The 13,668-nt window shown below is 42.3% G+C and overlaps 1 protein-coding gene across 8 annotated transcripts in view; it reads left to right on the forward strand.

The window, feature by feature from the left end:
• Positions 1 to 13,668, forward strand: part of EBF1 (EBF transcription factor 1) — a 317,919-nt gene that overhangs the window by 269,260 nt on the left and 34,991 nt on the right. For all 8 annotated transcript variants that reach the window (XM_039485018.1, XM_039485019.1, XM_039485021.1 and 5 more), the window contains exon 11: positions 9,626 to 9,714. In XM_039485018.1, the coding sequence (XP_039340952.1) occupies positions 9,626 to 9,714 (89 nt within the window). The remainder of the gene's footprint in view (positions 1 to 9,625; positions 9,715 to 13,668) is intronic.

Raw genomic sequence — 13,668 nt, forward strand, 5'->3', positions numbered from 1 at the left:
TCCCCTGCTGTGAGCCATAAGTTGCTTGTAGGCTTGTTCTGAGAGAGTAATAAGTATTGTTGTTTAGCAATTGTGTTGTTGAAATTCAGCTCCACTATGTCTGACAGTATTTATCTAAAATACTTTCCCGGTACGTGTTCAAGTTCCAGTAAACCGTGTCTTATTGTGCGACCTTTTCATTTTCCAGTGAAAAGGGATCAGCTCGTCAGATAAAAGCTACAAGCCGGAGTACAGGAAAAATGCGTGCTCAGAAAATCCGAGCATGATTGAAAACAAGATGTGTTAAATCAATGCAGTTTATCGCCTGCCTATTCCTGGCAATTGCTGTTCTAAGCTCATTCTGAGCACACACTAGATGATAAAAGTATAGTGTCACAGTGCTCACTGGGGTGTGAGGGCAGGGAAACATGTTTATCAGACAGGCTGGTATGATTTCCCCCCCCCTTGATAACAGTTATTGTCAAAACTCTTCGGGAAGAAATCGCAACAGTTATAGAAGTCAGGAATATCGCTGCTGTTAAAATCTGAGCCTACCTAGAGGTCTAGAATTATCAATTTCCCCCAAATATTAGAAACCACAGAGAAACCTGTTTGAGTTATAATCACTTTAATACTGTATCATCCATTATACAGTCAAAATGACCTGTCTGCTTTCTTCTGAGCAAGTAACCTTTTAATTATGTTGCATGCCCAAATCAAAGATAATGTTCAAAAATAAAGAGGCATGGAAGCCTGGAAGCTTTAGTTTTCTCCAGGGATTTAATCTTAATTTAGATCTTTAATACAATTTCATAACTAAGCCTCCTGGAAGGTCAGTTTCTTCCAAGAACATCACACACGGTTCACAGGAGGCTCATTCCAGTTGGGAGGGGAGGAGGTGCGCTTTTTCGTAGGGGATGTCTGCCAGTGCCCCACTTCCCACCTCAGATGCAGGGATGATGGAAACGATTGCTGGCATATTTCCCCTTTGCTTCCCAAGTAGAGGCTTGTCATTGGACTGACATCCAAGTGCAAAGGAAGGCAGAATTTTAAGGCATTGTACTGTAGCAATGATCCTTGACTTTCAGTAAGGGACCTTGTGTTATTTATGCAGCCCTTTGGTCTTGAATATTTCTTTTACCAAATGGCAAGTGAGGATATAAGAATTAAGGTGTGAAAGCTTAGCCTGAAAGCTTAGCTCAGTGTATATGTATAGGACAGGTGCAAAATTCTCCATTACGCCAGGGGTTCAATGGAGTTACTTCTGATTTACCGTTCTGTTACAAGAGCAGAATCAGGCCTCTTATAATCCGCAAAGAGAGTGGACGAGAGATGGTCGGATTTGCAAAGAAGGGAAGGTTAAAAATAAAGCATTTCCTAAAAGCAACCCGTTAGAAGCTTGAAAATGTGTATTAATGAAGTGAAAATAGGGCTTTTCCTACAGAATGATGGGTTGCCTCCTCTCTTTCTCTCTCTTTCAGCCAAGACTTTAAAACAAAATGGCTGCTGGGCTCTCAGCACTTTTGAAAAAGAGCCTAAATACGGACTTTGGAGCCGAACCATAGGCACCCATTTTTAAAAATTGTGGTCTCTTTATCTAACTATATATTCACTTAAACAGAGTGGTAATCCCCTGAGATCTGCACTTTTCCAGCGAAGTCGTTTGCAGCAAAGTCGTATTTTATTCTTTCATGAGTTTCCAGAATATGTTCCAGACAAATGGAAAATATTTATCTGAAAATGCTGTTTCTGCCCTGTTGGTGGAGATTGCAAAGTATGTCTCAGTTAACCCAATAGCCTCCTAACGTACGTAACTTCCGTGGGCCTTTCTGTTCTACTCACTGGCGCCTGAGCCAGTGCTGCCAGGCTTTTTGAAAATTTTGTTAAAGGATCCAAAAGCTTGTTTGATGCATGAAACCACATGATTTATCAGGTTGTTTTAGAGCCAGATCTCACCCATTGAGGCAAGAAGACAATTGGAACAGCGAAAGGCGAAGGAAGTAGCTCGGAAAATGGCAAATCATGCAGTTTTTCCATGTACCCCGATTGCAGCGGGGTCATAGGTTAGCATTCAGAGTTAATATATGTTGAGGATTTTATCATATAATCACTGGCATTCAAGTACTGCAGGCATGGGAACCAGTGTATGAGCCTGAGCAGACAGATCTTGTCATTTCAATGTGTAAGTTGCAGCATTAATTTGGGGCCAAGTCTGCATTCCTTGCACACTCAAAATCCCCATGGAGCACCCTGGGAAGTGTAGTTGCAAAAGGAATGCGGGACCAACCACTTCCTTACTGCAGAAAAATTGCCACCGTTAAGAAAATATCACATTGCATAACGTGCCTCTGAAGCTGGCCCGTTTCATCGTTAGTTCAATAAAGAACAGTCGCTAGGGAAACCCAGAGACCCAGGTGCTAGTCTGATCATTGGATTTGGCTCCAGAATGTTATTTATTGCTTGGCAAACATATTGGATATTTGTTTGGACATTAAATTGCAATAAAATATAAATATTTCATTTCTTAATATCTCCATCTCTTTCTGTTTCCAGTAAAAAAAAAATGACATCATGTCACAGTACCGTTAAGAAAAGGAAATTAAACACACAAGAATATATAAAGCAAGAGAGCCACGCAGCCATAAAAAGCAGGGAAGTTCTGAGTTAGCCCTGGAATGGCCCTTCTAACACCAATTTTAGTTTCCAGGCGGTGGCTGCCCCTCCCACTTCCATTTTCCATTGCCTACGGGAATAAATACCCCTGGGAAAGTTAATGGAAGGGAAGCTTTACAAAAAGCAAGTCAGATTCACAACAACAACAACAAAGATAGCCTGAAGGCTTGTGTGTTTTCATTGAATGATCTTTAATTAGCAAAGAGAACTCTTTGCGGGGAGATTTGCAAGATACACTTTTTCATTGGATGATGTGTTCTGGCTTTCCTTGTGGAACAAGTACAAAAAGCCGACAGAAGTGGTCAGTTAGAGTATGCTCCCAACGTGCCATTTCAGAACGTATAGCATCATCGTGCTTAGTATTGCTCTCTCTGTGGACTGCGAGGAATTGGTGAGGTCCTAGGGGGAGAGTTTGAGAAGAAAAATTGAAAGGAGAGAAGAGCAGTTGAGATTGCAGGCATAAGAACCAGTCAAGTAGAAACAGCTGTTCAGAGAGGCAGGGAGATGAGTTGCTGGAGGAGAGGACAAATGCACAGGAGAAAAAGTCCACTGTGAGCCATGATTTTTTTTCTGAAGACATTCAGCAGTGTGAGACCCACCTGTATCAGAGACGGTCTCTCACCTGTCCTCAGGTAGGCTCAGCTGAAATGCTCTTTGTCTCCAGACATTTTAGTAAATGCCTGGAAGTTTTAGCCACTTGGTCAAATGTCCAAGTGAAATGGGTTCTTCAGCCAAGTGAAATTTGTCATTGTTTGTCCTGTCTGTATTGCATATGTTTTGTGTATAATTTTTAATTGTTTCAGATGGCTGCCGTGTGAATAGGTGCATAACGTTGTGTATGGGTATCTAGTCTCTGTCTAGACACACACAGTCAAATTCTGTAAACTCCTTTGGCAAACTGTGTCAAGTCCGGCTGCTGCCTTGTGTACCATGTGGGCACACCCCAGCACAGCAGCCTCTTGACAATGCAGGGTCAGGGCCTGAAACTCTACTGTCCCTCTATTTCCCTTGTAGGGGCAAATCCAAAGGAAATGGGCTTTGCACAGGACACAGGGCTTAAAATCAAAGCATCTTCTCAGCTGTGGTACTCCAGTGGTTTCACTCTGAAGCTACTGTTGCATTGTCATGCCGTAATGGTGTTCTTTTCCTCTGGATAGCCCCAGAGTATGTGTGAGGGTGGAGCCACTGGCCATGGATGGGCCACCGGCCATGCTCTCACCACTTTCCCAGCCTGCCCTGCGTCCACTCCCTTCATGCCCTCCCCCCCAAAAGCCCCCCATGGTGCTACAAAAAGAAGCAATATGGAACACTAACACATATATTAGCTTAAATGTTTCTGCAACCCCTCTTTCCCGCTCCACAAACAACCAAGGCCATTCTGTTGGGATTAGGACCCTCTGCACCTGTGGAGCAGAGGCAGATTTTTTCCCATCGCTGGTAACCTACAGCTTGTTATGAGTATTCTTTGCTTTTGTTGTTTGAGATTCCTGTGTTCCTTGCCCTTACATGCAGCCTTGCTGCTGGCTACATCTTCTGAAGCAGAGAATGCTCCCACTTTATATAGCTAGGTGCCGGTTTCATATTGGTTTTGCATCAAACAGAATAAAAGAAAAAATATGGCTGACAAATAAAAGGAATAAACGAAGCCATGAATGCATGGGAAACAAATTAACTGGTTTTGCTTTATGCTCTGAACTCTTTCCATAATGCTTCTATGTAGTGTGTGTTTATTTTTCTTCAAATAATAATGTTAAAATGTGTCTAATTCAATTACTCTCTGCATCAGCTGAATGAGTTTTCCTTGGTGAAGAGTTCTCCTAGACTACCCCAAGCTATGAGTTCCATATGATATTTGAACAGGTTCTTTTAATTGCTGATATTAAGTGTCGATCATTCTGCCGTAAGTTGGCAGCATGGCTAGAGAAACAAATTCCTCTCTCAGATACATCAGACAGTCATTCAATTAACCAGCAAAGCTTTATTGACACAGTAGGAATTCATTATGTGAAATATTAAAAACAACCCACCACCCCTCCCCCAAAAAATCTTCCACTGTCTGGTTTAAATAAAAAAGAGGGAAAGGGACTTTTTAAAATGGTGGATTATCTATACATCTTGATTAAAATGATCAGTTCAGCGATTGAAATTATAGTGATGGTGGAAACATTTTTCTCAAACGTTTAAGCAGCATTTTGGTTGAAAATCAAGTTGGAGGTGGAAACATGAAGATAATGCACACTAGTGTCCTTATTTCCTGAGACATTGTGTGTGTTTTTTATTAAACCCCTTCGAGTTTAGGACTTATGGCTTCAGATTTTCTGCATAAAGAGCTCTGTGGCTTATTCTGTTAGAGTTTAATTCGAAAGAAAGTTCTTCCTCAAGGGTTTAAGAAGTAATTCATAAAATGGTAAGAATAATAAATATTGTGCCTTAACTCGTAGATAGACAGATTTTGTACACTTGGGTGTAATTTTAGTTAATTCACACAAGAGACAGGTTGGAAGTTTATTGTTTGAAAGTGAGAAAAATGGCTTAAATCTCATATTTGCAAAAATGATTATATTAGCTTAAATGAAACTGCTATTCTGTTAACAACTTCAGTAAGCATTACATTTGGAAAAGTATTTTAATAAAAAGTTACCTGAAGTTCACTACAACTTAAGATATATAAGTGAGGGGAAAGTACTTACTTTGATTTATGTGTCTTTTGGGGGTGTAATTATTGGCTTTTTACTCACCTATGTAAAACAATATACTTTTGTAAATGGATTTCTGGCCACTTTACTCCATTTTTTAAAAAACATAAAAAGTAAGCCCTGTCAATCAAATAATTTTAAGGTTTATTTCCTCTTTAGAAATGATTGATAGCCTTTTAGATTTACAAGTTGACAAGTTAAAGGGTTCTATTGGTATAATTATGTACTAAATTCACAGTCTTTCAATTTAAATGTCCTTTTAAAACCACAAGATTATCATACCTGTATTTTGAAAAGTGGGCCAGTCAGTTTGGGTTGGTATACAAATTACTTCCATTAGCCTTGGGACCTATTTGAATTTAATACAGTTTTTAAAGTTATTAGTACTTTCAATAGTACTTTTTAAAAATTAGAGTAATGGGAATGCATTTTAAGTACAATATATGGTAGCTTGTTTTTAATGTATGGATGGATGTCAAGAATACAAATACTGACTTTATTGCTCAGTCTGAAAGTATGAAAAAAATCTTGATCCCCTGCCCTCCTCCACTTTATATTAGGACACTGGGAAATGGAGTATATGTGTGGTGGAGTTCAGATGTAGAGGCCAATCCGGCTCTCATTAAATACAGTACCAAAACCTTCCCTTAGGCCAGAGTCTGATCTCGTGTGTTCACTGGTGAAAGTGATGGAGTTACTCCAGATTTTCACTAATGTAAATGAGATCAGAATCTGGCCCATTTCTTTGGCATTTTGATGTAATGGAGCAGGTCTGATTTGTAACTCCAAGGCTGGGGCTAAATATTTAAGCAGGCCTTTTGGTGCAGGAGGCAAAAGTTTAAAGTTGACCGAAATTACAAGTGAAATGAGTTTACTGGTCTAAATTGGAAGAAAAATGGATGGCGGCCCTGGCCAGATCTGTGGTGAGACGAGCAACTCAATTTTATTTTGCATTGGGTCAAAGATAATACAATTCAAATAGAGACTGAATAAGATGACAGATGATGAATGCTGCTGCGGACCCGATCCTGTAAATGGCTGAGTGCATTTTCCCTCCCCACTGAAGAAAAACTGAAATCAGCTGAAGTTAAGGGTGCTCAACACCTCCCGGGAAGCACTAAGTACCTTGTGGGATTGGACCACAGTTACTCTTTTTTCGGTTCTCTGGTTTAGAAAATAGTCCCAGGAAATACTCTGTGGATTTCTAATGTGCTGAAAGTGTGGGAAGATATGAGAAAATGACTAGTACCTCAGAGGGAATTTCAAAACTGGCCTCCATTTATAATATCCCAGAACTTAGTAACTACTTTCAGTAAAGATGGAGATGGGGGAAAGTGGGGAAAAAACTAGATTGAAATGCAGAAGAAATGTACTTGACAGAACCTAGCTAAAATCTTTTAACACAACTGCAAGAGAAATCTCGATTAGAACTGTAGAGATGTTGTTGTTTAATGTCTCATAGTTGAGCTATTTATAATAAATAATAATTTATCATAAGAATTAGATACAGTTTAAGCTAGACATATACGCAATGAAGGGCGGTATAAGGAAATTGCTAAATAATGAGATCAGTGGTTTAAAAAATAAGTACATTGTGTCTAGATTTTTCTACAAAATTACATGGCAGTGCTGACAATGTGAGGCTAGACTGGGAAATAGAAACAAACAAAATATCCAGAGGACTGGAAGGCTGTGATATTACCTGTTCTCGATCATGGAGTGAAATACTATGCTTGGATGTTTCTGCATGTCAGTCTAAGAAAACAACATAGATGCAAAGTTTACAGCAGAATATAGGCTCGTAGAAATGCAGGGGTGGAAGGGACCTCAAGAAGTCATCAGCTCCAGCCCTCTGCGCTAAAGCAGCACCAAATGAAGCTAGACCATCCCTGACAGGTTTTTGTGTAACTTGTTCTTAAAAATCTCCAGTGATGGGGATTCCACAACCTCTCTTGGAAGCCTATTCCAGTGCTTAACTATCCTTATAGTTAGAATGTTTTTCCTAATATCTAACTACATCTCTCTTGCTACTAAGCCCTTTACTTCTTGTCCTGCCTCCAGCTGACATGGAGAACAATTGATCACAGTCCTCTTTAACAGCCCTTAATATAGTTGAAGATTGTTATCAGGTCACCCCTTGGTCTTCTTTTCTCAAGACTAAAATGTCCAATTTTTTTTAACTTTCCTCGTAAGTCAGGTTTTCTACACCTTTTATCATTTTTGTTGTTCTCCTCTGGACTCTCTCCAGTTTGTTTACATCTTTACTGAAGTGTGGTGCCGAGAATTGGACACAGTACTCCAGCTGAGGCCTCACTGGTAACACGTAGACCCCAGAACGATATTAGCTACCACATCACATTGTTGATTTGTATTCGGTTTGTGATCCCCAGATCCTTTTCAGTAGTACTATCACCTAGCCAGTTACCCCGCTCTCCGCATTTTGTAGTTGTGTTGTGGAGGGGTGCCATAATACTTGGGGAACATCTCATATTGAAAGGCTGCTGGTCTGATGCTAAAACATTGTTGCAAGAGATATTTCAGGGATACACCCAAAAGATTCCTGTTATGATGCTAGAGAAACTTCCTGATTCAGTTTAGTTGAGTAAGGGTATGAGAATCTGAGCCTTTGTTTGCAAAAACAAATACCCACTGTAGAGATGTGGTTGCCAAGAATAAAATAATTAAGAGAAATTGAACACTCAGCTGCCTAGAGTGGATTAACACCTGGCCTATTTGGGGAAAGTTTGGCCGAAGGGACAGAGGGATTGGTTAAAATCAAATCAGTGATATTACTTTTATACTATGTGTGTGCTTACTGTAATAAACAAATATTGAAATGGCCTTTTATTAAAAATAAAAATAAAAGACGACTCGTGGAGTAAGGTACTACTCAGTGTGAGTAAGGGTTGCAGAATCTGACACTAAATCCATTGAAATGAATTAGATGGTGTGAATCTAGTCACAAGAAGATCATAGTCCTTATAGTGAAGCCACCAGAGAAGTCAATGCCAGGTGCATTCACAGTTCAGGAGCGGTCAGAGACTGAAATGGCAGGATGTGTTGGTTGGGACAGGCCAAGATACGCTGACAACTGTGTAAGGAGGCTTGAGAGTGCTTGACTCTGGTTCCAGCCCAGCAGAGCACTTAAGTTCCATTGACCTCAATGCTTTAAATTAAGTGCGGAGATGCTAGAGACCCAAAAGGTGAATTCAAGGTGAATGCAAGGCTTCATTTCCTGTTTTCACAGAGTCTTATCTCTGTAGTGTGTGCCCCCCTAGTGGCCACACTGAACAGTGGTTCTGAACATTCACAACTAACACCACAGTAAGCACTTAGACTCATAGACTTTAAGGTCAGAAGGGACCATTATGATCATCTAGTCTGACCTCCTGCACAAGGCAGGCCACAGAATCTCACCCACCCACTCCTGGAACAAACCCCACTTGCTCGACTGCTTTGCTGAGTAGGGATGGGCTGAAGCACATGCTTAAAGTTAAGCAAGTGCTTAGCTGATGTGCTGAATCAGGGCCTCTATCAGTGCTATTAATGCCACATTCTCATGAGAATTTAAATCTTCCTCTTCCTCCCCTTTTCCTTTGCCTTGATGACTGTGGCTAAACCCCTAAAAATGCAAATGGCCGTGTTAAACGCAATAAACTCAGTAGGTGTCAATTCAAGTGTTGATAATTTGAGGGCTGATCCTGGACCACTGAAGTCAACGGGAATTTTGCAATTAACTCCAGTGGGTGCAGAATTGAGCCCTTGCCGTGACAAAAGTGCCCAAAAGTTTACAATGAAAATGTACATGATCTCTACGTACAGGTGGTCTGAATACATAATAGCATGTGAGAATGTGAGTCTCTTTGCTTTGTCCTTTTGTCTTCCAATCAAAAGGGACTTTCCTTCTAACTTGAAAAGAGAAACAAATGAAACGCAGGGTGCAAAGCATTTATCAAATGAATTTATCAAGGCTTGCAGAGATAGCAATTGCTCCTTACTCAGGAGCTGTTTACAAAGCCCTAAAACTTTGCAGCAACCTTGTCACAGATACTTGAGAAGGAAGGTTTTTGTTTCTTTTTAAACCAAAGCCTCAAAACTAACCTCATCAGTGCTTGAAGCAAGACTTCACAGTCGTTGCTGATTTAAGTAAAAAAGAGCAATGAGAGGTTTAGCTCTGATCGTTTTCTGATCTTGTGATGCATTGTTAATTGTTCCCCTGCACGGCTGAGCCTCCTTGCTTGCCGTTTGTCATCTCATGATGTTTGTTGTCGTTTCAGCCCTGAACGAGCCCACCATTGACTACGGTTTCCAAAGGTTACAGAAGGTTATCCCGCGGCACCCTGGTGACCCCGAACGCTTGCCAAAGGTCAGCACCAAGGTTTTTTTTCTTTGTTTAAATATGGCAAAGGTGGGATTGCCTGGTCTCTGTTTGAAAATAAGCACTTTCCCCTTTACCAAAGAAACCCACCAGTCTGGCTGTTAATGTAATGTCCTGGTTTGGCATCGGTGGCAGCTCACATAGACACTCTGCCCAGAAGGTTCAACTAACAAACCTTCACTGCAGCCTTCTTGGACATTGCACATGGCCTGCATCACAACTGGAGCTAGCCTGTCCGCTGCCTGGAGTGTGCTTAGGGTGACCAGACAGCAAGTGTGAACAATCGGGGGTAGTAAGTAAGAGAGTATATAAAAAAAAAAAAAAAAAAAAAAAACTCCCCCTAAAAAAAGGACATCTGGTCACCCTATGTGTGCTGTGTCTGGAGGTCTTAAAGGCACAGACCATTGCAGGTAGTAATGTGCAGGAGCACTCCACACCATCATGGGGTATTGTGGGTATTTGGGAACACAAGCCTTCTGTACATTTCAGCAAAGTTAGACCTGGATAACTTGATGATGTTTGTCTTAGCAGTGGCTGGTATTCCAGTCATATCTTGCAAAATTACACTGAGAACTCTACCACTGTATAAATCAGAGGAGCACAAGCCACCGTGAGTGTGTCATTTTCTGTTCAGCCGTGTGTCTCCATTTAATATAATAACAGTACACGCCGTTGTTTCAGTAACCCTGAAATAATCAGGCCATGTCTACACTACAAAATTACATCATCCTGTTATGTCGGCATACAGCTGCCGCAGTTATTACATCGCTTGTGCATGGGCACACTTGCTTCCTTGTGTCGGCAGGGAGTGTCCTCATTGGGAGCGCTGGTATCGATGCAGAGTGCAGTGCAGTGTGGGTAGGTATCCCACTGTGCAACTTGCCACTGGCCAGCACAGGGTGTTTGGGGAAGTTTTTGCAACGCCTGATGAGAGATGGAGGCAAGTGGCTTAGCGATCAGTTCTGCGCCATTCAAAGTCATTGGAAAAAACCTGCCATTGACTTCAGTCCTGCAACAGTAAGTGATTGGGCAGAGGAGAATTGGGAACTTCGAAGTTTTATCCTGACACTGACTCCCTCTGTACCCCTGTGTAAAATCCCTTGACTTTTCTGCATTAGTCTCCTGAGCTATAATATTGGGATATCTCAGTGCTCACAACGGAGCTATGATAGTGCTTGTGAAGTGCTTTGAAATGGAAAAAAGTTAATAAGCATCCTCGCATTATTATGTACTATCTGTTGACACAGAAATGAAATTAGATGAGTTATTTTAAATGTCTTGCTAGCTCTCCGTTCTCTTTGATTGGGAAGGCTTCAGGCATTGGTGCGTGGGTTTTTTTGTTTTATTTCTTTTGCCCTTCCTTCCTGCCTCCTGAGAAATGAGAAGAAAACATGCTGTCCTGGAGCACGGGTTTTCATTGGCTTCATTTGCCCTCAAAAAACTTTTCTCCTACCGCCCTCTCCCCCATCCGCATGCTTTTTAGACAGGTTTGCGGCAAGCTTTTGTACCTAGGACTGCGTCCTCAGAGGTGCAATCCTCCCTAGGGGATAAACAGCATCCTACTTCTGCATGAGCCTTTTGTGAGCGCAGCATATCTCTGCAGCCAAGGATGCCCACGGAGAGAAGCTGTTTGCCAGAGAATAACAACTTGGTTCTGATGCACTCCGGATTTGCAAGCCTAAAGGATGCAGAAGTCATAAGATTGTTCTGGACTCAAAATTCCAACTAAATAGCAGAGCCTTATTTTCTGTTTTTAAACAACAGATTGAATGTAAAATAGGGCCAGACCTTTTCCGCTTGGGTTTGCAGATTTGATATGGCAATGGGCTATCAATCTCCTCTCCGGCCACGAATGCTTATGGGTGGGCTACTGCAGGATGTGCCCTCCTGGGCCGGTGGTGTGATACGGCTGTGCAATTTGAGTTTGGGTTCACTGCAGCATTGGCCATACCAGAATCTGAGTCCTAGCGGTTTGCAGGCTCCTAGTATAAAGCAGTGGCTTTTACTGCATAGGAAGAACCTAACCTCTTTGTAGGGCAAAATCTAATTTTGCTTATTCATCTACCTCTTCTGACACTCATCTCAGTTACATTATGGCCTTTCTCATTGTGACAGCAAGGAATCACACGAGAGTAACTGGCAGCAGAAGGGTTTTGAGGTTCAGGCGTGAGAAATCCTACAGAGAATGTCTGAATTTCTCCATTGTTAAAAGCAGCCCATGCACAGGAGCTGAGTCCACTACTCAGACATTGCCTGAATTAGAGCATTCCCACCGCATGCTAGCCCAGCAGGCCAGAGGGCAGATTGAAAGGGGGAGATCTTCCTTCTCAACCCACAACTTTGGCCCTCACTGCAGTTCTTGGCCGTGCAGTCGTAGTGGTGGTGGTTTTGCAGAGGTTCAGAATGAAATCTGGACTGGTCAGGTCTGTCCCACTTCTCGTGAGCTGCTAACTATTTTCACCCGGGTGCAAATTCATTGGCTGTGCCGCCTGCATTATTTTTTTAACACACTCTTCCATCCGTCACCTTCTAAGATGTCGTAGTTTGCATTTCCTCTTCTGGGTAGCGAGAAGGAGTTGGTTTGTGGTTAGTGCATGGGGCAGAGGATCAAGATTCCTGAGTTCTTTTCCCAGCTCCACCCCTGGCATTCTGAGCAAGCCACGTCACTGCACCGCGGTTCCCTAGCGTTCCCCTCGGTATAAGAAGGATGTTAATAGTTCACAAAGGATGCCTTGAGGTTTAAATAATTAATGCTCGCTGGGTGCTTTTAGATCCTTGAGTGAAAGGTTCCGGGGATTACTGAAATGTGGTCCAGGTAACCCAGCATTTTTCTGCTGTCCTATGTGTGTTTCCTCCTACTTGACTGGTTTTCCATGAAGTCGCTAGATCAAGGGAAATCATCTTTTCTGTATTCCGGGTGTGATCTGAGCTTGTGTAAATCAGGCAGTGAAGAAGTTACCAATTTCCTATTTCAAGGAATAATTGAACCCCTGGATGGAACCAATGTTCCTGTAAGACCCTAGAGGGAGGCAAGGGGAGGATACACGTCTTTGGCAGCTGTGTTAGAGAGAGCTTGAAGGTTGGGCCTCAAGTTCAGGACTCGTTAACATGCCGTGCACAGAGGCTGAATGCAGCAGGGGCTGGCACATGTTGGCTTCTGCATTTAAGGCACTGATGGTTCATTCCCAACACCATTTGCTGGCTCCAGAATCCTAATCAAGGACGCAGGGAGTTTGTGTGCAGGCTGAATGCTGCGCGATGCTCTTCCGTAGTCATTAAAACGAGGCCAGGTTTTGGCAGGATTCCACGGCAGGCAATTGTCGGTGACTACTTAAATGAGAGTTGAGGGCCATCTGGCTTTGGATGTTAAGATGGACAGAAGCACCAGGAGTGAAGAAGGAAAATGGGAGGGGGGCAGAGAAGGGAATGAAGAATAGTGCTCAGAGCTTTAGATATTGCTTTTCTTATTTTTTAACCATTGCCATTTCAGTGTATCAGCGCTTCCCGTATGTTAAGAGCCTTGTATGCTGTGCTTTTCCATCAACCTCCCCCCCCACACACGTTTCCATAACTGCCATTAGGGATTGAAGGCCATTGTTCCATTAAAGCATTATTGACGAAATAGACATCTTTTAAGAAATGGAAGCAGCTGTCGTCCTGGTGAGAGCGTGATGCTGACTCTTAGTGCATGCTCTCTGCTCTGCAGGGCACCAGAGGAGGAATGTAGCAGCAACATCTGTGGCCCCAGGGATTGTGATATCCTACAGTAGAGCGTTGGTCTCCTCTTGCTTTAAAACCGCTGGGCCAGTTTTTCAAACGGGCTCGGCACCCACCCAGCAACTTCCATTGAGAACAACAGAGAATTCAGACTCCCTTTTCCCACCGTTGGTTACAGGAGGAGCTGCTGGGTGCTGAGATCCATGGAAAATCTAGCCTGAATTT

The sequence above is a fragment of the Mauremys reevesii genome, linkage group 8 (assembly GCF_016161935.1).
Source record: "Mauremys reevesii isolate NIE-2019 linkage group 8, ASM1616193v1, whole genome shotgun sequence".
Classification (NCBI taxonomy): Eukaryota; Metazoa; Chordata; order Testudines; family Geoemydidae; genus Mauremys; species Mauremys reevesii.